General features: G+C 33.6%; 1 protein-coding gene across 2 annotated transcripts in view; it reads right to left on the reverse strand.

The window, feature by feature from the left end:
• LOC145291386 (transforming growth factor-beta-induced protein ig-h3-like) overlaps positions 1-27106 on the reverse strand; it is a 426450-nt gene that overhangs the window by 116115 nt on the left and 283229 nt on the right. For both annotated transcript variants that reach the window (XM_080137179.1, XM_080137180.1), the window contains exon 3: positions 4469-4567. In XM_080137179.1, coding sequence (XP_079993305.1) covers positions 4469-4567 — 99 coding nt within the window. The remainder of the gene's footprint in view (positions 1-4468; positions 4568-27106) is intronic.

Below are 27106 nucleotides of genomic sequence, written 5' to 3' on the forward strand. Positions count from 1 at the left end.
ATATATATATATATATATATATATATATATATATATATATATATATATATATATATATATATATATATATAATCTTTAGTCATCACAAAACCCGATAAAGGTTCTGGCGTTGTCATTATGGATCACCAGGATTATGTCAATAAAATATTGACTTTTTTTGGGGGGGGGGACACCTCTAAATTTATTAAATTGGGTCCGGTAGATGCTCATGATTCTACTGTTTCTATCGAGACCAAGTTCCAAAAACAACTTGTCAAATGGGTCAAAAGTGATGTTCTTTCCACTTTCATTTCTGATTTAATTCGTCCTACTGGTTCTGTTCGCCCTCGTTTGTATGGTTTGCCTAAGACCCATAAAGAGGAGGTACCGTTGAGACCCATATTATCTATGATAGGGTCTTGTCAACATAAGCTAGAAAAATGGTTGACAATTATTTTAGAACCTGTTTTTGAACTTTATAGTTCATATTGTATTAAAGATTCTTTTAGCTTTGCTAACCTTATACAAAATTATACTAATTCAGACAAATTTATGTGTTCCTTCGATATTTCCAGTCTTTTTACTTGTATCCCATTGTTAGAGACTATTGATATTTGTGCTGACGCTTTATATCGGAGTAAACTTCCGACTCCTCCAATACCAGAAAATATTTTTGTAGAATTTATGAAATTCTACACCATGTCGGTAGAATTCAGTTTCAACGATATTATATACAGACAGACGGATGGTGTGGCCATGGGTTCCCTATTTGGACCAGCGTTGGCTAATATCTTTGTGGGGTTTCATGAAGAGGGTCTATTTGCATAAACCAGACATTTATTTTCGTTATGTTGACGACACTTTCTGCTTATTTGACAACGAGACGTTGACGACACTTTCTGCTTATTTGACAACGAGACATCCAGCCTTTAAGTTTACGGTAGACAAGGAAACGAATTCTACTCTTCCTTTTATGTATGTTTTTGTCCAAGATATCCTCGTGTTTTCTTACTTCTGTTTATCGTAAACCAATTTTTACGGGTCTCTATACGCGTTGGGACTCTTTTTGCCCTATAAACCAAAATACAATTTAATCAAAACTTTAGCACATAGGGCCTTGATGATGTGTTCTGAAGTTAAGTGTGATGACGAACTCAAATTTATCATTAAGACCCTTTGTAATAATGGTTACCCCTTGGATATTGTTGAAACTACTATCAATAAGAAAGTTTCCAATTTTCATAAACCCAAAGAAATTATAGCTAATAGATGTCCTGTGTACCTACGTCTACCTTGGCTAGGTAACATCAGTGACCGATTTGCTAAGCAAATTTCTTTGTCTGTGTAACGGTGTTATTTTGCATCGAACCCGCATGTTGTTTTTTCAACTAGGCCTATGTTGCCGTCTATTCTTCCCCCCCCCCACCATAATAATTCTATTATTTATTTAAATGTAGTTGCAGTGCGCACTATGTTGGGCGAACATCGCAAAGATTAGATTTTCGTTTGAAACAGCATGTGCCTTCAAAGATTCGTTATGCAAATTTTTCACACTCGGATGTTCTTAGTAATACGTATGGTTCTGCGATTTACGACCATCTTATAAATAACCATACGTGTGCCACGAATTTCAGTGCTGACATGTTTACGATCCTTAGTAAGTCGCACTCTCCCTACCATTTGAAAATTTTAGAGACTCTTTTTTATTAAGTCTTTGAGACCTTCTCTTTGCAAGCAAAAAGAAAATCTTCTAGGACTTAATTTAGTCTCTATGTAATTTTCCCCTCGTTTATTTCTGTTTTTTTTCCTACCCCCGCCATATTTATGACTTTTTTTTTTCGTATTTCCCTCGATTTAGCTTTGATAAGTGAGGAACGAAACCTGGTTAGCTAACCTTTATTTTCATTTTTTTTATTTTTTAAATTCATTATGCTTTTTGATCTGTATTTAGCTGTTATAAAAGTATGTAACCCCCGGAAAATGTTCATATATATATATATATATATATATATATATATATATATATATATATATATATATAGTCTTATTTGTAGTATTCCGAATTTTACTGGGTTTATATAATTCAGTAATCGTTCATATACCCATAAATTTAAGCCAAAAAGAGATGACTTAAACTGTAAGCATACAAAATTATCATAATTGAGCATTCATATATTGTTTTAACAAAAACCAATACAATAGTGTATTTCATCGTTAGTTACAATTGTTTCAAGAGTATTTAGACAAGTCCAAACATTATGTCGTTTGAAAATTTTCACAAGAACAACCTTTCTTCAGAGTTATTGAATAAAAAAACTTTAACAATAAAACATTATGGAAATCATTTCCCTTATAAGGAAAAGAAAACAAGCGAAAGTAGTTTACCTATATCGCATCCTTTCAAAGAGAAACAGACGCAAGAAACAGGTTTTATTCAATCCACCGTTTAGTGAGCATATCCAAAACAATATACTTAAGGAATTGTACAAAATAATTGATAAAAATTTCCCACCTGAGAATAGATTAAGCAAAATAATTATTAGGAACTCAGTAAACCTATCTTTCTCCACCTCTGGCAACTCTATAATAAGCTCTAATAACAGGAAAATAAGCAAAATAAGGGATAATAATAAGTCAGAATCGGGTGGACGTGTTTTAGAGAGAAAATGTAACTGCAGAATACCTGGCAACTGTCCGTTGGATGCCAAATGCTTAACCTCAGAAATAGTGTACAAATGTGAGATTAAGGCCGATAATATTAAAAAGATATATCTTGGAGACACGGAGTGCGTCTTTAAGGAAAGATACAGAAACCATGTTGTATCCTTCAAAAATGAACCGGAAACTAATTGAGAAGATATTAATGATGGAGAGGATGGTACAAGAATCAACATTAGAGATATAAAGAGGAACACAACTGTATTAGGTGATTGGGTCAGGGAATTTCATATAAAAAGATTTTGAATTGAAATGGTCAATAGCAGATAAGGGTAGTAGGTATAGGCCTGGGAAATCCAAAAAGGTGCAATCTGTATTGATTGGAAGCCTTCTATATAGTGAATTCTAAAGAAGAAATATTAAATAAAAGGCTGGGTGCTATACAGAGATGTCTTCACAGGAATAGAATTTTGCTATCACGTCTTAAATGTAGCTGAGAGGAAAAAACATTCCGGAAACAATAAAGGTTCTTGATTGTAAGGCCAAAGTTAATATAGAGTTAAATAGCTCAGAATGATGTAAGTTAGATGTGATGAATGATTCAAATCTAGCAAGCAAATCTGGAATCTAATATTCTACACTAGAAACACATTTTTAGAAATAAAGACAATGGATTATTAGATAAGAAATTTAGAACCTAAGGATTAACAAAGATTAGCAATATTGCTTCGAAACTGGGAACAAAATTTTAGTCATATTGATGGTGAAACAGTTGATACCGTTTCTTGATCAATAAAATAGCTTAACAAAAATTAGCAATATGAATTCAACAAAAAAATAAACAAAAACTTATTAGTAATGAAAGAATGGGGATTAATTGATACTGTTTTTAGATCAGTAAAAATCCTAACTTTTTAAATAATACTCGTTTTCTAAACGATTAAATCTAAAAAAAACCAAGGTGAACCCCTGCTTTCATTAGAGTAAAACGTACATGGAGCTAAAGAATATATTTATTATTAGAATACTTATTAATGAGATATGTATTATTATTAGATAAGTATTTAAGAACTTAATTCTTGAATTGATATTATTTTGTATTAAAGCCACGCATAACCTCAGAAAATTATGGTTTGATGGCAAACGTAGGTTAAATCTTTGGTAATAAAATTAGTATCATGGTCAAGATATGCATTACAAATTTATATTTTGAATAGGTTAGCCTAGTTTGAATTGGATTTGTTTAATTAATAAATAAATCGTAAATACATATTAGCAATTTTACCAAACCTAGAAACATCGAACGGCTTGAGTTACTTCCCTTTCATCGTTATGATGACATATTGGGATTTTGGTAACTCATAATTTCAACTAAAACTTTAAAATTTCGAACGTACAGAGTTATCTCTCTTTCTACTTCTAAAATATCCGATAATCATAAATCTTAACAGGAAAGAAAGAAAGAAAATAAAAAATAAATAAAAAATAGATTGAGATCCTTAAATTTAAATGAAGAATGAGAATAAACTAAGTACAAATTAATGTTAAACTTTCTTTACTTATTGAATAAGTTTTAAACAAAAACTTTTCTTAAATCAAATAAATAGGTTAGCCGATATTTTTGTAAATAAACAAAGCAAAGTCCAGATACGAAACTAACATAGAATCGCAACAATTTAACTTAGTTGACTAGTCCGGATTAAAAAATAATTCAAATTAAACAAAGAAATAAAGAAATTTAAATTAAGAAATCAATGAATAGTATTATTAAAAATATTAAATGGATATAGGTAATTAGTAGTAACATTGTATGATATCTATTGTAACTTACGTATATTTTCCACAAAGTTTGTGAACGCGTCTTGCAAGACATTTCGGGAAGTATTGTTCGCCAGTTCCAATGACTTCTTGTACCGCACAAACGTTTGGACTGAAAGAGAGAAACAAACGAAAACGATTAAAAATGACGTAATGGCTGCTGTTACTGACACGTAACATCAGATCCGTTAGATTCAACATAGTATTATTAACTTGAGCTCAAGTTTTTCCACCCTTTAAAGTACGATGGTTGGAAAAGTTTAATTAGGAATAATATTTTTCTTTTTTTCACTCTTCACCTTCAAGACTTGGATTATGTCGCTTCACTTACCCCAATTATACTGGTTAATTAGACTAACCAGCTACACAACTAATTTTCATGCATGCTGGCATTTTTTGGCAATATCATCTTTAACTCATTTCATGTAAGAGCTGCAATATATGAGAGTTGCATTCCAACATCTACTCTCTTACTGGCTTCTATCGATTGGGTCATACGTAAAACACATGCAGATAAACATCAGGACATCTTAACAATCCAGATTACAAATATTCATGCATGCAATGGAAAGAAATATCCAGGCTTAAACCATAATATTTCAATTTTAGTTAAAAAACAAAAAACAAAAAAAAAAACAATTGACGCATAAGTGAAATGGAAATAGAAAAGAAAGCATATATACCCAGTGAACTAAGCTTATAAAACTCACAATAAAAATGGAAGAAAAATCAGGTAGAGTAAGAGAGAAAGATGAATAGAAATAGATAGATAGATTGTGTGTGTGTGTGTGTATGTGTGTGTGTGTGAGAGAGAGAGAGAGAGAGAGAGAGAGAGAGAGAGAGAGAGAGTTCCTCACGAACAATTAATATTTGACCGTTTGGAGTCAAAATCATTGCCAAAAATTAAAAAAAATCTCGAAATAAAATCATTTGAAAATGATATCATTTAGCTGCTATTTTTACCCCTTTTAATGCGCTCTTTAGTCATTTTCTAATTTTTATTTTTATTTTTCTTTGAATAAAACAATCTTTTAAACATTGTTTGTTGAGCGAATGAATCGCAATTACATGTGCATCGGATGTTGATGCAGCTGCCAAAAGCACATATACACGTGACAAAAAGCAGAAAATGATCACACACACACACACACACACACACACACACACACACACACACACACACACACACACACACACACACACGCACACACGCACACACACACGGAATAATTCTATTTATTCATCAGAACAAATGCTGTTAGTTTAACCATATGATCGCTTTTCATGTTTTGAGGAACAAACTGTGAAGATACACAAATAAACACACAAATCTTCCTAATAAAATAAACATGAATACTTTTGAGAATTAGCCAGGTCCACCCACATATTGGGCCGTTCCAAAAACTATTTACTTTTTTCTCAAAAAACAAAAAGCTGAAACAAAGCAGACGCAAACTTTTATCCCAAAGCTTTTATCGAGTACAAATGTATTTTGAATCGATTCTTCTTCTTCTTCTTCTTCTTCTTCTTCTTCTTCTTCTTCTTCTTCTTCTTCATTTCTTGAAGTTACACATCAGACGTTATTAGTTTTTGCTCATAAAAACCCAGTGATTTTCACTGGTTTGAGTAAGAACAAATTTACCATGGTTTCTAGTATTCTCTGTTCATTCCATTTAATTTTTTGCGACTCAGTTGGTAATCAAACAACAATCATTACCAGTGGTTTATCCTCGATAGCGGTCGTAGGTTTTCCATGGAAGCTAAATAACAATAAGCTTCTTGAATATTCCACTACTTAGGGTTTATTTGCATGTTATTTTGCAATTTATTTATCCACTCGTTCCCTCTAAACAACGTGGTAAAGCGTTATCAATATTATTACGTTGTTTTTGAAGGGAAGAGATGTCAAATTAAAGTCCGTTTTCCATAGTATCAATTACCTGAATAATTTTATCTTTTTCTGAGGCTTGCCTAACAATTTTTATTTTAAGTGTGTTTGGTTTTTAATATGAGAATTATTTGGCATTAACGTATCTGGGATTTGTTCGACAAATTTGCTGCATTTACTTCTCATGTGTTCTCCATTTAATCGCTGTATCCACGAATTTACATTTCTTCTTTGCTTTATTGGTCTTATCTATCTTTGCATTTATGTAGTTGGTTTTAATTGCGTTGTTTTGTGAAGTTGTTGGAAATTATGTTTTTAAGTGTTTCTTTAACAACCATGTTTATTTTTTATGCCAAGTTTCTTTAGTCAGTTTTATAAATACTCTTCGCGTTTTTCTGTTTCCCTTAACCTTAACACTGTTTCTTTTCTATAAGAGGGGGCGGAAATCATCCCCCTTGGCACCCTATATTATATATTTCTGACGTTTATCATTATTATTATTATTATTATTATTATTATTATTATTATTATTATTATTATTAGTAGTAGTAGTAGTAGTAGTAGTAGTTGCAGTGTAATCCCGAAAAAAAATGATGTCATATATTTTTGACCTTTCTCAAGCTTACATAAGAATAACATAAAACTAAATTGTTGCAGTTTCCATAATTAAATATCATTATATAAGTGTTATATATATATATATATATATATATATATATATATATATATATATATATATATATATATATATATGAACAGATTTATTTTCTTTTTAATAGATTCAGGCAAACTTCACCATTAAACAGAATAGAAATAAACTCTAAAACATTTCAATAATTCATTCAGTTTCCGTGTATTTGTTTATTATTACGAAAACAAATAATATTTACCAACAAATAAAGGAAAATGCATTGGAATTACGTGTAAATTAAGTCCAAAACACACGAATGTTTTAGGTCAGTTCTATGAATGGGGGGAAAAAACAAAACAAAGCAAGACTGAATTTTATGTCAAGAAAGAAGCAAACCGTGAATATATGTGTCGCTTTTTTTATGCGTGCAACAAATAGCCACCACCACCGCGACCACCATCATCACCACGACCACGACCACGACCACGACCACCACCGAAATCAGAATTATCATTTCTTTTCCCTAAGCTATTTAAATTTGCATGTAAAAAGACTGGAAATTTGAGTCTCCCTTACTATTTAGCTTATAATTGTGATGGAAAAATAATTCTATTGCGTTTATTGTATTCTCGTCAGCACAAATGACTTAAAAGATTGAGTCAATATCCTTTTATCTCATACACAGACAGGTATGCGTCCACCTTAAATTTGTGGGTGCAGTTGTCTCACAAATATCCATTTGCATAAAGACCGCGTGAAAATAGACGCGTCCTTTACACGGGTGCTGGGTTGGTGTCATGAATCCCTTGGTACCTAAGAAATAGGTAATGCCATGATCAGAGCTTATTCGATCTATTCTTTCCAATTATGAATTCATATAATTACGTAAGGCATGAGCTCACTATTGTTTCCACTGACTGATTGGATTCCTTCCACCTGGAAAGACAACAGATAACCTCAAGAAACTGTCTGCGCAATGAGGAGGATATTATAAAGAAAGAGTAATGAAATCACAATCTGCATTTATCCTTATTCCCAATTGGTTAATTCCATTTGCATGCAGAACTCTTAAATGACCGGAAATAAATCTTGGATCGACGTTGAATTCTGTTTCTAAAATCTAAAACACACTAATAAATTGTTAAACGGAATTTGAAAAAATAACTAAATATTAAAATTTACTTGCAAATCTATGCGCTCTCTAGTTGCAAATATTTAATAGTTTTAATATAAAAATATATTCATTAAAAAGAAAGCAAGTTTGATATAAAAAATATTAAGCAATTACAAGATGTACGACAAACAGCTGGCACTTTTTTAAAAATAAAAAATTATACTTTGGCCAATTATTGATGTATTCTCAAAATTCAATGCGCATCCCTTACATGAACCTTACCGAATACAACACATTCAAAAATGTAACCTGAAATTACGCCGCGTCTTTTAGGCGGGAACTTAATCTGGAACACGCGACATACACCCTCGTCTTAAATAGAGGCCTTAACACCAATTTGATCATGGTAATGAGCTCAAACTTGATGTTGCAGATATTGATACGGCTAATGTATTTCTCAACTGCGCCACACACATAATAGCCGATAGGATTGCAATCAGGCGAGTTAAGTGAGGCTAAATATTGAAATTGGTGAAGTCGTCGAAGTATTATACTAAGTGTGTTACGACGTTTCTGAATTTATGAAATGAGGATTGGTTATTCGTATTATTTGGATTAATCGGACTACTGTTCTCATCTTGAGTGTGAGTTTCACAACGTTTTGGTCGATGTAACCTCTGAACTTCTTCAGGTGTATCTTATATCAGGTGTATCAGTTTCAGGATGGACAGTTTAAGAGAAACCCTCCACTGAAACAATTATCCAGAGAGCATGACATCAGTTCCAAGAAATCTGGGCCAAACACAAAAGGACACCACTCAGCCATTCACCGCAGTTTGTATATCGTACATGAAGCGCTTGTTTGAAAAACTTCAACGGATATATAATCCATATGACATCAAGACAGTATTCAGGAGTAATTCAACCCCCCCGGAAACAGCTTGTGAGAGTAAAGACCCCTACAGAAAAAAAAAATCATGACTAAGAACTGTGCATATGAAATTCCATGTAAATGTGGAAAACTATACAAAGGTGAGACACGTCGTTCACTAAAAGTACGGTGAGAAGAACATCGAAAAGCCGCAGTACATGGAAAGATTAAAAAATCAGGTATAGCTAACTATATTTGGAAGAAAAAGGGAAACCATCAACCATCATAGGACGAAGTAAAAATTATAGACAGATAAAAATGATGGCGAGTAAGACAACTCAAAGAAGTAGCACATATGCTGCGAGATAACCAATTACTAAGTAGACCTAGTATAGAATTTAATGTGATAATGGGAGTCGTTAATTATAAATAAGAGATAATATATAAGTAATAAGTAAAAACAATAATATATAGATATGCAATAATATATAGTAATAATCAGTAATAAATAGCGATATTTACAACTAGAACTAAAAAGAGGTTTAAGGCTTTTAAAATTCGTACTAGAATTGTCCGCAAGGCAGTAAATATGAAATGTAGATCTTAGTATGATCGATGGTGTCACACACACGCCCATTTGTAGAATGTGTGGGAGTTTTTGTTTTATTTTATTTTATTTTTTTATCGCTCTGAACCATTTCACGATGTTTTCATCGATGTCAGATGCGTGGGAGGCGACAACACGGACATAACGAGAAGAAAAGACGGGAAAGATCAAGAAAACTGCGTTGGGATCGGCGATGTGTTGAGCGTGAGGTAGCACATTTTCGTATTATCTGGATTCATCGGACTACTGTTTTAATCTTAAGTGTTATTTTCACAACGTTTCGGTCGATGTAACCTCCGGCCTTCTTCAGGTGTATCTTGTCGAACTCGGGAATGTTTCTGTCGAACTCCGGAATTCGGACGGAATTTCGAGCGGAACCCTTTATTTAGTTCACGGGAGTAGCATGCTTTTGTTCCGTCAGTCATGACTGGATAAGTAATTCGCAATTGTATTTTTCGATTGAACCTTCAACCTTCAGGAGAATATCACTTCTTACAATTGATTTTTCCAAGTACTCTAACCACTTTCAACCCCACAAAAGTACACAGAAACACTACACCATTACAGTTTATTCTATTAAAATATTACAACATCCTCCACGAAGCACGTGCGGCAATATGTATGCGTTTGTGCACTGTTGTGATTTTAATGATGGCGGGGTTTATTGGTTGACTTTATTAACGAGTTTAGATATAAGAGAAAAAAAGTACAGTGTTGTGACAAATCCTGACAGATCGCGACTCTTCTGACAGAGCGTCGATTATCCAAATAAAATAAAAAAGTGAAAAAATATATTTCTTTAAAACAATAAATTTTTAAAAGTTAAGATCTGGATAGGAAAGGATGCGCGTCGAAAAGTTCAGTCGATGCCAAAACTCGGCGGTGTGATCGATGGTTGGAAGTGATATCGCTTTTACGTTATCTATAAGATTTTTCGAAAATGCAGCGGACGTTTCAGCTTGCATGTTCACTGCATTTTCAGAATATAGATGCCAAGATGCAATAGAAATCGATAATTGTTTATGTAAACAGCGGAAAATTACACATACGTAAACGGTGCGTGTGCAATTGTTATAACAGCAACTCAAATCAAGTTCAATGTGTGGAGTTTATCGGGAATAAAACTTAGCAAGCACAGAATCTCCATTATATAGGTTGCCCAGAAGGAAATGTAAAGTAAAAGAATAAAAATGTTCTGATCAACTAAACATGAAGCATTTTTTGCATAGACTTTTCCAATTTTCCCTTCAATTTCAAAATTCTATTTTCACAGAACCGCGGTTGTTTCACAGCCAAACATTTATCAATGTTTTTTGTATCATTCAAAGAATTATACCATTGAGATTATTTTGCCAAGAATTGAATAAATGGTAATCTGAAGGAACAATATCTGATGAATAAGGAGGATGGGGTAAAATATCATCGCCAAGCTGCAGGAATTTTTGTTTGGAATTATTGTGATGGAATACAACACTGTCCGACAATCGTGAGAGTTTTTAAAATCTTTTTCATTAATTCATCCAGTTATCTACAGCATTTTCAGAAGTGTCTGGTTATTTGTTAGAAGTTCATAGTACAGAATTCATTAAAACTCCCACTATAAACAAAGCATAACTTTTCCCAGGATAACGATTTGCTTTTGGAGTGGCAACAGGATGGGATGGCTCATCTCACTTACTCCAGGATTTTCATCATAGTAAACGGTTCATTTCTCATCGCATCTAACAAGTTGTTTTCAAAAGGGCGCATAAAGCAAATCACATATGGAAATGCGACTCCAAAAGATTATTTTCAATGAAATCGTGCGGCATCCGAACATCGTACTAATTTGTGTAAACAAGTTTTACTAAATTCTCATGAATGGTACATTTCGATATGTTAAATCTTTTTGCTAGTTTTCGTGTTTTTTTTTTTTGTTTTTTTTCCCCCATTTTACTTCAGTAAGTTTTAAAAGATCAAGGGTCTCCATCCTGGAGCTAACACTTGATTCCATAACGATTTAAATTTACATCCGACGACTCTTTTAAGAATAGACGTTGTTCCCTTTATCGCTGCTATTTGTATTTCGTTACAGCTTGGTCTTCCATGGATTGCTTCTAAGCATTTCTGAAGATTCTTTTTTTTAATTAAGCCAATTGCTCTTATCACAACCGGTATAATGTTTATTTCTTTCAGACACCATGTTGTTTTTATATCATTTTTAGGTCCTGATATGTTGTTATCTTTTCCCTATTAAGGCCCAAATCATTTGGGACAGTGACATCAATAATGAGTTCAGTTCTCTCGAGCTTGTTCCATATTACAATGTCTGGCTTGATTACCTTGTCTTTTATATATCTGCCCGCCTGTATGTCTTTGTCGTACTGTGTAAAATGAATTATGCTCAACTTATGTCTTCATTCGGTTGTCATCTGTAGAGGGTGGCTTATTTGTGCTTCTTCCTCATTAATACTAAAATCTCCAGTTCTAAATTATCCGAATCACTCCCGTACAATTATATCATATAAAGTATGCTCCCCGTACACCGCACCTGTTTTTTTTCTGGAGGCATTTTTCCCTTTATGGAAATAAAAAAGCATCATGCGCATAAAAATAGGCTCCAAAATTGACAAGATAAATCATTTTTAAACCTCTTTCTTAAAGGATGGCTTGGTGTATGCTATAACCAGAAATGTAAATATACTATAGCTATCAATAAATTTCATTCGTTCCAACGTGTCAAAATATGAACTACTACAAATCTGGACGAACTTTCCGGACAACCTGACAGTAACATTTACTTTATCATTACACATTGATTTGAGGAGAGGGGGGGGGGTAAAAATTAAGCGAAATGATAAAATTTCTTCACTAGAATCCGAGTGAGACTTAAAATTAATGCTAAGTACATTAAAGAAAAGAGTAGCAGGATCTTGTGGAAAATTCCCCATTTGTTTAGCTTCCATCTTCTCTCTTGTTTTATGTTATAATACTTGTGACCCACATCTTCTTTTAAATAAATAAAACGAACGTTTTAACCTTTAAATTTTAATTTATTTTTTGTACTAATCCAAATCTAAAAAAAGCGTCCGTTTTTAGCGTATAAATAATTGTGAATTAAATATTTGGAAATAAACGAAACAAATTTATCTTTTAAGCCGACAACGATGATTCCATTTATAACGTGTTGATCTATTTTGAAACAATTTATTTTGAAGTGTGTAAGATCCAAATTTGTGTAGTGCAGCGACATCAGATAATTATCAATTACTTCATCTTTGACGATCAGACGATCGGACGATCGGACGATCTTATTTTAAAAATGGCTGTGACAATAGAATAGAATATTATTTTCATTCTTTTGACTCTCGGGTATATATCCGACAGAGTTAGAACGCTTAATCAACTGAGAACCAAATGCGTCTTAGATATTAACAGATATATACTCAAGAGTCAAAACAATGAAAAGAATATGCTGCTGTCACAGTCCTAGTAATAACATACGTACACATGAAGATACAAGGGTATCATTCTACAAATTAGAAAATGTGTTTTTCTTTATTAATATTGAACCCAGGTTATCATACATTCAACGAATAAATATTTCCAACTGAGAAAAAAACGGATACTTTTAATGTCATCAAGTTTTCCCCCCGATTCGCTTTCAACTATCGTCATGACGAATATCCACGGACGATAGAGACATAAATTAATGTATTCAGTGTCACGTAAAAAACCTGGTTTTGTTTGTTTTGTCTATTTCAAGCTTTTTTAGGTATTCGAGCGAAGCCGGAGGCCCAATCAAGCGTCAAATATGTGGGCCTTGTGCACCGGACGATTAATCTTGTCCCGCACCGGGTGGCTGAGATGAATGACTACACACGAGTCTGGATGCTAAATGCCATTTAACTAAGCTAGTTAATGATCGACAATTGGTCGAGTATAAAATATTGAGTAGCCTTGTGACAAACTAGACTGATTTGAGTATCGAGACTTTAGACCAAGTCAAAAATATGACCGGTGTGAGTTGAAGAAAGAACAGCTGATCTTCAGGCAAGTAATTATCACATGGAATGTGATGAATATATATGCATTATAAGAAGATTTTAAAATACAACGATGAAACAGAAGATGTACAGAACACATAAACGAACAAAAGTGGAAAGAAATAACAGACTTTATCGTTAGCTTTAGCCGTCCTTATGGATGTTTTTTTTTTACATGGGGTCACCACTTATCAAGGCCCGAAGGCCACTCAGGAATAAGGGTTATTGCGTGTACAGTAATCAATGAGATAGTATTGTAGTAATCATTAGTATTGGGGGTTTTGATAGTGTCTTACTTAAGGGGGCGGTTTGTCAGGAGTTTGTTTGTGTTGGATTTGAAGACGTCCAAGTTGTAGTCAGGTGGGAAACAGGCAAGCGGCAGAGAGTTCCACTGGCGTGCAGTTCTAAGAAAGAAGCTTTGCTCATGGAATCTACGTTTCTGGAGAGGTACACTCATCGTTCTGTGATTTGCTCTTTTCGTACAGAAGCGATCTGCATTCATCATTGTAAATATTGTTAGCATAGATTCTCGTGTTCCAAGATGTGATAGAATAAAAAATAATTTCGTCTACAATGATTAAATGAAATGTGAACAAGTTTTTATTTCATGTTAATGTATGCTAGTGATTATTGTTACTTCTCGATCGCAGAATTATCCACACGTTTATATAATTACAAAAATGGCACTCGTATATTTTAAATTGAACGAAAGAAAATATGAAAATATTTTAAAACAAAAAATGAATTATTATAGTGGAATAAATAAGACGAAATAAATAAGTTATATGAATTACGTACATATATTTAAGTCTATTTACATAGTGTTCCGTTAAAAAACATTTGCAAGACACACACACACACACACACACACACACACATATATCTGTAATTATATTGAGCTTAATAAATTACGGATTGGTATAAATAAAAGGTAAAATATAATTGAAAAAATATTTTTCCACAGAAAGATGTAAATATATATATATATATATATATATATATATATATATATATATATATATATATATATATATATATATATATATATGTGTGTGTGTGTGGGGGTGTCCGTGTGTGTGTATGCATATATATATACATAGTATATATATTCAAACAAGTAAAACAATATCATAATATATATATATATATATATATATGTGTGTGTGTGTGTGTGTGTTTGCGTGTGAGTTGACTAAACCATTGGCCAAGATACTTGATCATGTGTTAAATTGTTACAGTAAGAATCGACTCTTTAAGTTCACTTGTGAGGTCTGTACGTTTGGGTTTGTTCAAAAACTTGATGCAAATTCTGGTGTGACTGCCATGTTTTTTTAAATAATATTTCCAGACATGGCCTACTAACAATTATATAGATTAGCGATGGGTAGACGTGCAGACCTCACAGTTGTCAATAGTTTATATAGTTTCATGAGGATTCACTTTTAAAAATGTTTCTCCATCGTTTTCCGGAAAGCGATATGTCGATGATACGCACAATTGCATATTCACATACCAAGGGCATTTATGAGAGTTCTGCCATCCGTATTGTTCACTCTTCTTTTGTAATTTACGATGCAATAAGGAAGGAACAATTTTTTACAACTTTTATATGTTTTGGTAAGGAGTATCGACTAACTTATGAAGTACATATATAGAATACATACCTTTCTGTGTTTTTATTACATTTGGCAGTTCATTGATCACGTAAGATCAATACAATTAAAACATTTATTTTTAATACTCAAATGATTTGCTCTGAGAAAAGAGTTTAGGGTTGCAGATATGCAATATTATGGACACGTTAATTTCTAACACTTTTTTTTTCAAAGTATAAGACGAACTCGTAAGAAATTCAATGGCGGCAAAAATATTCACCTCATCTTTGATCAATCTATATGAAGTTAACTTTATTAGTCAAACTTTTGCTAATATTTCTACAACTGTTTTAATGTATTTTTACTCTGTTAAAGTGAAAATAATTAATTTCTTGCGGCATGAAATGACATTGAACGTCAAACTTACAAGTCAAGCTTCAAAACTAAATAAAACTTGATCGATTTTGAAAAAGAAAAAAATACTTAATCTGGCAGTTGTGATTTATCGATAGAAATCTCTACAATTTTTTTGTTTTATTTTTGCGAGAAAAATATATTTGAATGCTTTAATAATGATAAAAAATAAAGTCAATACAAAGAACTGTTCATAGCCGAATTTTATTCTTTCTTTTGCAGTATTTGATTGCAGTGATAAAGTAGAATTGGCGTTTTTTAACGAAATACTTTTTCAAATCCAATCAAATCGTTAATGTTAGGAAAGGTATGATCACACAACCGTAAACATGTCTAAAATAGCAACTTGTATTCATATAATCGTTTACAATAGTTATTATGTAACAACATAAAATACATTGCTCTCCAAATATTTGAGATTTTTGTTAGAATAGAAAAATGAAACCAAATTTAAGAAGCAAAAAATTAAAGAAAAAAAAGAAATGAAAAAAAGAAAGAAAGAAAACAGAAATGAAAAAATGAAAGAAAGGGGGGAAAACGCCAAAAAGTCATAACCTTGAAACTGAATTTTGATGTAATTGATATAATTTTGCACATGTGTCGCTTGATTAATGCGGCTTAGTAGTGATTATAGTCTCCGTTACGGCTGTAAAATTAATTGAAACGTTCACACAGGTCATGTATATTTGTTTTCCAAGTTGTGTGGTTTTCAAAATGGCACTCACATCAATAACATATTAACAAGATTGGTGAGAAATTTCACGGATCAATTCCAAAAAATTGGTAAATAATTGAATATCAATGGTTCATCAATCCTTAATTTGCAATGTTTACATTAAGAAAATAAATTCGTGTTCAGAAAATTGAAATTTAATTTCACACATATTTTCTCCTCAACAAATTTTATTAGTAAAACTATTTTAATTTATATGCATTATACTTTTAAAGGACATTTTTCAAAGTGAAACTGTCAGTTGCAGAAAACAACGTAATCAGGAAAAGATGAGTACTTGATATCCACAAAACCTGGGAAAATCTTAAATATAGACAGAGAGATGAAATAGTCAACCACATCATAAGTGAATGCAACAAGCTGAACGAAATGAAATATAAAAAAATAAACATAACTGCATGAAGAAGACAGTCGACTGGGAATTGCGCTGCAAAAAATGGTACTAGCAGAAACCACCGAAACAAGTACTAGAAAATCAAATACATAAACTCTTCCGGAATATGGCAGTACAAACGGACAAACTCATTCAAGCAAGAAGACGTGAAGCTGAAGAAGACAGGAAAAACTAAGCAATTACATTGTACTTGCCAGAGTGTTGACGGAATATGGAACAGGAAGGGAACTGAAATAGCAATAATTATATGCGTACTAGGAACACTTAAGAAACTGGGAAAACACTAGGATAAATTGAAATCAAAATGAGGATTGACATCATGCAATATATAGCATTGACAAAAATAGTTGAAAGATTAAAAAAACCAACCAACTCACATAACCATATGACACCTATCAAACACAAGTTGAAATAGAATAATATTTTGTAAAACACAACTAGAAAATGTATTTAGCTTCACCCATTTAAAAAACTGTGATTTAAAAATAATGCACATTTTTGAAACGTAAGGACACAAACATATCAGCAAATATCCGCTTACATCATTTTCATTGCGAATTCTGTTTATAAGGTTATGCGTGTGGGTGTGTAGAAAGTTAAACACTAGGTGAGATAGGGGTTTGATGAAAGTGTTTCTCTTGAATTAATTAGATTCGAACTTGGCACAACCAGATTTTCAGATCATGTCATTAACCACTTATCCATCGTCACCCCAAGCACCTTTTCCGATAGTCAAACATTCAAAATTCTCATCCTAATATTTGCAGGTAACAAGAATTGGAGCAAATACATAGAAGACATTGTCACGTCTACTACATATAAGTTGGACTCCTTATACCTGGCTAGAAAACACCTCACATCTGTCAAGATCCCATATACTTACACAGTCACCATTCGCCCATGCATGGAGTCACATTTAAACTAATGCATCAACTACTAGTCTCTCACTCTGTAGCATGCCCGTAATTGTTTTGACACGTGCTTTAACATAATGTGCTCCGATGAACTTGTTACATTTACACTTCCTCAACGCAAATACTTCCAACCAGCCAGACAAGCAGAAGAATCACACCCCGTTAATGTAGAGGTTTCCAGATTTTGGAAAACTTTCTAGTGTAATAGATCATTTCCTCGGACCGCTTATATAACGTTGTACACAATTTTTTTTTTTACGGCGTCGTTACATTTTAACAGACCCAACACGTTGCAGACTCCGTCGCAAGGAAACAGAAGGAGAAAACACGACGCACTTTTTCTTTTTTTAAACAAAAGAAATTATATCTGGCATTTCCAACAACGCATTTTTCTAAATATTTAAACCGTTCATTTCTCCTTTTCCGGCCGTGTTTTTTGTCACTGCTGAGACGTCACCCACCTCTCGAACACAGGCTTCTCTCGTCACATCTCGAACACAACTTCTCAGAAAACGATTGCTTCACGCCCTTTTGTCTTTGCTGTGAAATCACTTCGCGCAGCCAGCCTTGTCATTTGCATATCTTTATATTGCTGCGGTTCCCAGCGTCAGTGGCTCTGTTACACTTGCCTTATGAATCCCCTCCTGCCCCTGGTTTCCACGACTTTACCAAACAAGCAGAAATTTTAATGTAATGTGATCAAGCATCTCGCTGCACAGCTCCTTTCTTAGGATGCTCCTATATATCTGACCCTTAATTTGACAGGAGCCCCTTACGTTCCAGCGTGAACATGCCTTGTTTGGAGTCGATAAAAGTAAAAAATAAATAAATAAAATATCACATATGCGATTTATTAGTAAGAGGTCGTAGTCGGGGGCTCAACGTATGGTCTCAGGTTAGTAAATAGCTCTTTTGTTTGATTGGAACCGGGCGTGTGTGTCCAATTGTGATTTGAAAGCCGATCGCATTTCAAATCAAACGCCGTAATCAGTGAACCACCAGTCATCGCCACGCGTAAGAGAAATCTATAGTGCTTATATATGTTTGCAATTATCAGGCAACCTGGCTGCTCTATTCTTTTACGAATAGCTGTTATTTTATACTGTGAGAATCACTTATCTTTAAAGAGCCCAACCACTGAGTGTTGAGGATGTAAGTGGGTGCTTTTCAAAACCAGGAAACGTACTACAAAATAGAAAATAGAGCTCTCAAATGTCTACCCGAATATGTGCACATCACTTTTGGGTACCATTCTTTCGTTCACGCCATATTGCGAGCATTTCGACTAACCGCAAATCTTTGACATTGAAAATTCGGGCAGTAAAGTGTCAGGTTGACGGGCGAGACAAGTCACTCGATACTTGGAACGACCATTAAAAATGTTCTCAACTGGTTGTCTGCAACGGAAGACGATATTCCCAAAACGAAACCAACGTTAACTGTGAAAAGGGAAATATCGTATTTAGTAAGAAGAGTTTGTGGTTAGAGTTTTTATACATTTCAGACATTTTGCTTAGTTAGAAACGCGTAAAACACCAGGAAAATATTTTTATGTCATTAGGCGGGAATTTTGTATCGTTTACTTTATTATTACTATTATTTTTATAGCTAGAGCATTAGACTCATATATATATATATATATATATATATATATATATATACGCAAATATTAACATATGTGCATACACGTTTCTGCTAAAATTCCTTTTGAGAAGTAGTCTTCAGGCCAGTCTTTTGTTAAACTAGTTGAAAAACGCTGATCTGAAGATACTTCTTCTCAAAATGCATTGCAGCAGAAATATGTATGCATATATGTAGCCAATAATGTTTCATATACTATAATTAAGCTTTGATCTTATTGAGAACTTATTGATAAACACCAGAGTTTCAGATGAGTTACAGGTAGGAAACAATAACGCTTTAACCATTATATATATTTATTTATTTCTTGTGATTTCTTCTTGTGGAGATATTTTAAATCTGATTAAAATCATTCAGTCCTAGCCATCGATCTATTGGTGAATTAAAACGTATAATTTGTATAAAAATAACAACTATTCCACATGAAATGATTCGTAAAGTTATCGATTCATAAGAGCGTCTCCAACTGTTCTGTAGTGGGGATGAGAGGAAATGCATATATTCTGGAGTATATATATTCTTGTGTATGTATACTCGTGTCTGTAATTGTGGCATAGCTGTGACCATCTGTCTCCTATGTGTGTACATGAGCGTAAAAGTCGTGTGTGTGTGTGCGTGTGTGTGTGACATATAAAAAGATCTCAAGACACTTTTTTCGTTCTTGGTCAGTGCCGCTCGCGACGATTCATGCCTGCTCTCCAAAAAACACAACTTGATTTTATTTGGAGAAATCTTTATTTGGATTTCATCGTTGACAGGGCAGCCTCACGTCGCTGACTTGATTCAAGTTTTTTCTTCTTTTTTCGCTTTCCCATCTTGAAACATAATTCTCTCGTTTATTCTAGACTGTAAACTGTCGAACTGAAAACTGACAAACTCAAACTCAAACTAGGAAACGCATCCCTATTTATTTTAAAGTATATGTGTGGGACTGTAACCCCTTATAACCGGCTTGCACTCATAACGCATTACCTGCTCCGTAACCTTGTTAGTATGCGGGTGCACGCGTTGATAATGTAAGTAAATAGGTTTGAAATCTGTCGGCTTTGACCCTTCCACATCTGTGCATTTAACTTAGGATACACGCTCAGTACCGCGTTAACCGCGTTATTGACATACAACACAATGATGCATTAACAATGATGGGAACCTGATGTAATTTAGAAACTTACTAACAGACATTTTCTTTTGATTATTACTTATTTTGTGCTTTTATTAATTTTCCAAATGTATCAGATCATTTCGGTGCACTATATATATATATATATATATATATATATATATATATATATATATATATATATATATATATATATATATATTTAAGATCATAAACACGTCAGCAATTTAATTTTTATATGCAGTTTATTATTATTTCTAATAACCTAAAAACACACACCCTTCATTTTTATTATTGAGTCGAAGATTTCTTTCCAAATTCATTTGTAAGCAGCAGAATAAGTCTAAGGTAGTTGTTTGACTTGCCAATTGCTTTTCCCCTTCCCTTTCTACGTCATATGGTTTTGGCCAGGGCCTATAAAAAGTATTCCTTTTACTCACTAAGTTTTCTGTTAAAGGATGTAAGTACAAACACACACACACACACACACACACACACACACACATGAAAAAATCACATTAGTTTTTATTATAGTGCTTCTTAACTCGTACAAGAGAACAGATATTTTTTATTAAATGTAAACTACACATTATTTTGATCATCCATCAATGCTTTCGATTTCACAGAAATACTAGAAACTCAACCTGCATAGTTAAAACATCCAAATGTGACCGGTTCATCTAATGATATAATGATAATGTGTCTCAAATAGTAGTCTTCCGTCCGAAGAGATTTCTTAAGACGCATCATAAGTACAGAATCAAGTTCTCAATGTATCGCATACAGTTTTCGCCCTTCTCGACATCATTAAGGCCACTTCAATCCATCAAGTATATTGGTGAGCGTACACCATATAGTTCCAATATTATATATCAACAAAGTCAACCACTAGATATTGAAATAGAAATTCCGGATCTGATGGTGACATCAAGGTCTAAGATAGTGCAATCGTGCTGCAAGTGCAACACTGAAATCTGCTTTTCCTGATGTTAGCATCCAAACCTGGCCAAAACAATCGTTGTCTTGTATTTGCCAGCATACCATTTACGCCTTGATGTGCGGAATGAAGGGATTCCAATACGAGGTTGTCGATGTATCAGGGTTTTGTTGCCTTTGATAACAACTTCTTCTATGCAATATAATTCTTCATGAATAGGCCACAAACTCTCGCTATGTGTAGGAGGTCGTTGCGTGACTTGGAGGAGTCATTTTCAATGAGATCTCTTCAGATTCTGCATTCTTTATCTGTGGCTGCCGCACATGATCCTTTTCTGTGTTATAGTGTCTAATTTAGGATCACTTTCGTATATAGATGCGAAGGCGATTTTTACTTCAGTGTCGATCATTTAGTCATGGTCTTTGGTAGGATTCCTGCTGGGTATCTGGATACACATTCAGGGGCTAAATTAAGTTTTCTGGGACAATATTTTATCCATAATCTGTACATCAGTGGCTTTTCTTTGAAATTTAACAGGCATTTTTAATATTTTCCAGGGCTTGGTTGAAAATAGTTTCATGAGTGGAAGGTGATTCACTGTTAAAAAAAAACAGCATCCGAGTATGAACATCCTGCATAATTCCAGCCCGTAGACCAGGGCTAACGTTTCTCCTTTCACTAGGGTATATCGCGATTCTGCATCATTTCTAAAACGGGATCCAACCAAAATGAGCTTCCAGTTATCATCCTCAAAACTCATGTTCAATTCACCCCCACATCTACAGTATTCCTGTTTTGCTGTAATCTGTCGTCAGTCCTGTCACTCTGTTCATTTGGAACGTTTAAGTGTAGATAGAACTTTATGTTTTTGTCTTCAGTTGGTCTCGAAAGGGGACAATAACTTTTGCTTTTAAAAAGGCAAACAGCAATTGATTCACGAGTTCAAACCATAATCTAACCCCAGTAATATTCTTGGGGGTATAGAAGTCAAGAATGACACGATGCATCCCTCTAGATATTCAAGTAGTTTTCTTAATTTCGGGCCCACTCGAACACATTTATGCCCCTATGTCGGCAAAATGTTATGACTATGCTGCTTCATACGTTTTTCAGGTGCCCCATCCCCATCACTCCGCACAAGTGGCACTAGAGTTCAGCTGCAAGACAACACTTTCGACTCACTGAGCCTGTATTTCCACACCCGTTGTAACATTTGGTGTATCGTGGAGTCGAAGGAGCCTTGGTCGCCTGGTTCTGCTTGATACCACCTTTGTACATCGGATGGGTGGTATCGATTAAATACTGCTGCCGATAAGTTTATTCTAAACTAAAAATTTGGCTTGCTCACGTAGTTTCGATAAGAAATGAGTTTTAATTCAACCTCGTTCTGCCTGATGGATTGGCATTTCTGTCGGTTGACTTCTTTGTGCCACCAGCCGTATATGACATAGAAAGTACACTTCTCTGTGATAGAGAAAGCACGCCTCTCTAGCCCTACCAGTTTAAAGAGTAGCTTCTTTGTTTCCGGTGTACATGTCCCCCGTACTTGGTTTCGGATTGTGGCTGGGCCTTCAACCGCATAATCTTTGTATCGAGTCCATGTAACAAAAAACAATGTCCATTCTTCGTTATTGGTATCTAGTTCTATCAAGAGCCGTCGTGTTTTTTTTTTTTTTTAATTTTATACACGCGACATGTTGGGACAACTGCAAAGTGTCTCTTTTCTTAGCTCGATATTTTCTTTCAGAAAGTCAATAAGACCCTTTCTTGATCCTCGGTGCTTAGTGGTGAATACATTCAATATCGTTTTATATATTTCCACGCTTTAGAATGTCAGTCCTGTTTGATCATGCATGTAAAGAGAGAAATTGTGTCCTTCCAGCTCATTACTAAGATCCACACAAAAAGCAAATGATCGCCCCCAATTGTTCTCTCTATATATAGATATCAGGGGAGATCATTCTTTGGTTACTTCCTGGTATCAGGGGAGATTACTCAACGTGTACTTATTAGGAACAGTTGACTTTTTTGCTTATACACTAACATGAGGAATTAGTACATATTAAAAAAAAATTCTACTAAAGGTTGAGGAGACCCCACCTACAATATTGTTTTTATATAAGAAATAAATGAAATATTCTATTATATGCGAATATTTATTTATAATATTAATACAATATTTTGTATGCTTTCTTAACTTCTGAGTACGAGTCTAATAAATATATAAGATATAAAAAAAAGGTAGCAATTCAACGATTATAACAAGTACTCTCACAAACCGCACAAAAACAAGCCTGTAATCTATTCGTAAATATCGCATATGGTGGGAGTAGAAGCATTAAGAACTGGGGAGTTGACTCGATTAAGCGCAGTTGTGGTTGTAGAGTCATGTAAAAAGAAATGTTCTACTCATACCTAAGGAGGTGTATGTTTGGAGGAGATAATAGAATAGACTAGACTTTCAAATCTTGTTAGAGCAATTACCCGAAAAGAATAAAAAAATAAACACCATTCTTCGTTTATCGCAGCTTTATTTTTGACCATTTGAGATTTTTCTTACAGGATCAAAAGATGTGTTACGCAATCCTTGCTTCACTTTAAACATGCAAGCATCCTTATAGAAAACTGTATCTATTGGGTTCCTAGGATATAATAAGGGCAATACAAATATATCAGGTGCAACAAATTAAGGTAAATATATATATACTAGCAAAAGTACCCGTCGTTGACTGGGTTCAAAAACAGCCTACAGAAAATGGACTCTGGAAGTATGATAAGTTATGAAAAGGAAGGGTTGTAAAGAGATAGCTTCGAATTTGGGGGTATCAAAACCAAAGCAAAATATGATGAAAGTAGAAATAAAATAGATAAACCCCATAATTTATTATACCATACCTGTTCACGCTGGAACACTTATCACAATATTCTATAATATAAAGACTTTTCATATCTATCTGCGTAAGTATACTTTGATAATTATGTTTCAATTTGAAGAAATATGGTATAATAAAATGATGGGGTGTTCGTTCGCGCCTGACCTCCATAAAATGGAAATATGTCACAAAGTTTAACAAGGTTTTCTAATATAGATCCACAGAATATTGTGATAAGTGTTTCAATGTTAACAGGTATGGTATAATAAATTATGGGGTTTATCTATTTTATTTTTACTTTCATCATATTTTGCTTTGGTTTTGATACCCTCAAATTCGAAGCTATCTCTTTACAACCCTTCCTTTTCATAACCTATCATACTTTCATATATATATATATATATATATATATATATATATATATATATATATATATATATATATATATATATATATTAACGAGAATTTTATCATGACGTCCAATGAAGTTGATCCATTTGCACAACAAGAAGTGGGAAAAATGAAAGAATACTACGATAACAATTTTTAAAAAAGATAAATAAAAAGGTAAATAGCGAAAGAAAGATATAGTCAGTTTTATGTTCACCAATAACAGTGTCTGCCAAATTAGTCCCTCTGGCAGTTCTCAAAGAACTCCATTAACAATATTGTAAGGCATAGTAGGGGTAACAATATAGGTGTAGTCAGGGCTTACTGCGTGTCAAAGAGCTTAAATAAAACACGTCAACACTTAATCTTTTTAAAAGAGGGTGTATGTAAATTACCTCCCTTGCACCATTAACTTAAATGTTCTCATTCGAGAAAATTTCAATCCTCTTGGTTCTGTAATCCAAGAAAATAATCAAAATCTTCTTTGGTGTAATGTATTTCTATAGAAGGTTTCTTGGTTCCTTTTGACGTGAATTCTAACGCCTAACTGGAGTTAGTATTCTTTTTTGACAAGACGAATTCTAGGCCTTAAAATAGTTCTTTCTTCCTCGGTGAAGAGGTCGTTGTAATTTCGTTTACAACTGATTTTTTAAACAGTCTTTTCTGACTAATTTTGTGTCGTCTTCCTTGACGAATCCCGATTGAAGAAAAAGAAACCAAACCACTGGTTTCTCTTGTTTAAACTTGCGATTTTTAACGTCTTTTCTCTTGACGCGGGATACCGAGCCGACTTCTTTCTCGTGTTCAAGACTTTCAACAAAATGGCGCACACATCTCCTTTTATCAATCGAAAGGCACGCAGTCAACACGTGATATAACAAACAGTAGCAGCACAAGATACACCAACAAAAAGGGGGGGGGAAAGAGAAGGAAAGACAGGTGGAAAATAAAATTTCTACAATATATATATATATATATATATATATATATATATATATATATATGAAATAGAAATATATGTATTGTCTACTCGGTTCTCATTGATTACTTAAAAAACTCCTTTTCATCCCAAACAAGATATACTGCCACTTGGAAAGTAAGGAACTACTATTTGGAATCGTGTATAACAGGGGACTGCAGGCTATGATTAGCGAGATGTCTGTTCACATTACATTTAGCTTCTTGTCAGGGAAGCCGGAAACTGGAAGGGAATTTCAAAGTCTAACCGTCCAAGTAAAGAAACTATTAGAAGAGAAGGCTTTCCAACCTCTAAAAATCTCATCAGTAAAGGAACGGAATTTCGCTGCTCATCAGATTAATCGGTGCTATGTATGTCGTATTTTTTCAATTTCTATAAATGCATTGAGTCGGTATTTTCCTCAAAATTAAATATGAATTCAATTGTTTCCGTCTTCGATTATGTTGTTATCATTTCTCAGTGAATAGCATATTTTCATGAAGACAGAGATAACGACAATGATTTTCGACTTTAAAATATTTTTATTCAGCTTATATGAATAGTCATATTTTTTAGTGAAAGGTTGCTTGTGGCGGGAATATAAACAGAGTTTGTCGAAGATCTTTACCTACTAGCACCTGACACCATGACGCCTATCTTCAGTATGCATTGTTTGTTCATCCTTCAAATCCTTTCTATATAACACATCAGTAACCTAACCAATCAGATCAATTTCGCATATCTGGACGCGCGGATGAGACTGAGATTAAACCTTACCAATCTGCCATAAAAAATCATATCTACATTTAACTCTAATAGTATACTACTGCAAAGTAATACGTGACACAATGACGTAATTAAATGTTGAATGCAATCTATAAAAATAAATAAGAAAAATGGCGAATTACGTTGTATTAAGTTTCATTTTATTTGTGTCCTCTTGCGTTCAATGTCTTGAATAACAACGAAAGGGTTGTGCCATTGGCGGTAAAATTTGATCAGGAATCCGTGAACGGAAAAGAAAAAATACATTCTTTTATATTCATCGCCTCTAAGTGAAATTAATATTCCAAATAACACTCGCCCTAAAGATTGACACTGGAAATATTTAAATGAACTAAAGCTAAAAGCTTATTCATCTACAATGCAAATAAAATATAATCCTTACATGCGTTAACGAAATATTTTATACCCACACATGTTAACGAACATTTTTATAGTTATAAGAACACAGAATCACCTGTTTACAAAACTTTGTACATTTATAGGACAATATAGAATTTCACGTGCGTTAACGAAACATTTTATAATTATAGGAACACTTAGAACACGTGCGTGCATTAACGAAACATTTTACATTCATCGAAACACATTGTATACTTTCACGCGTTGTTTCAATTTTCAACGCGTTCTATTCTTCCCTCACTATTTATGGAGGCAGATAGAGAGAAAACATTACTACTATAACTATGATGATGGAAAACTTCTGCCTCATCAGACAATGGCTTTCTGCATCTGATGCACTGCAACGTCTATTCTGACTATA

The sequence above is a fragment of the Euprymna scolopes genome, chromosome 12, assembly GCF_053919585.1.
Source record: "Euprymna scolopes isolate OS-2025 chromosome 12, ASM5391958v1, whole genome shotgun sequence".
Taxonomy (NCBI): domain Eukaryota; kingdom Metazoa; phylum Mollusca; class Cephalopoda; order Sepiida; family Sepiolidae; genus Euprymna; species Euprymna scolopes.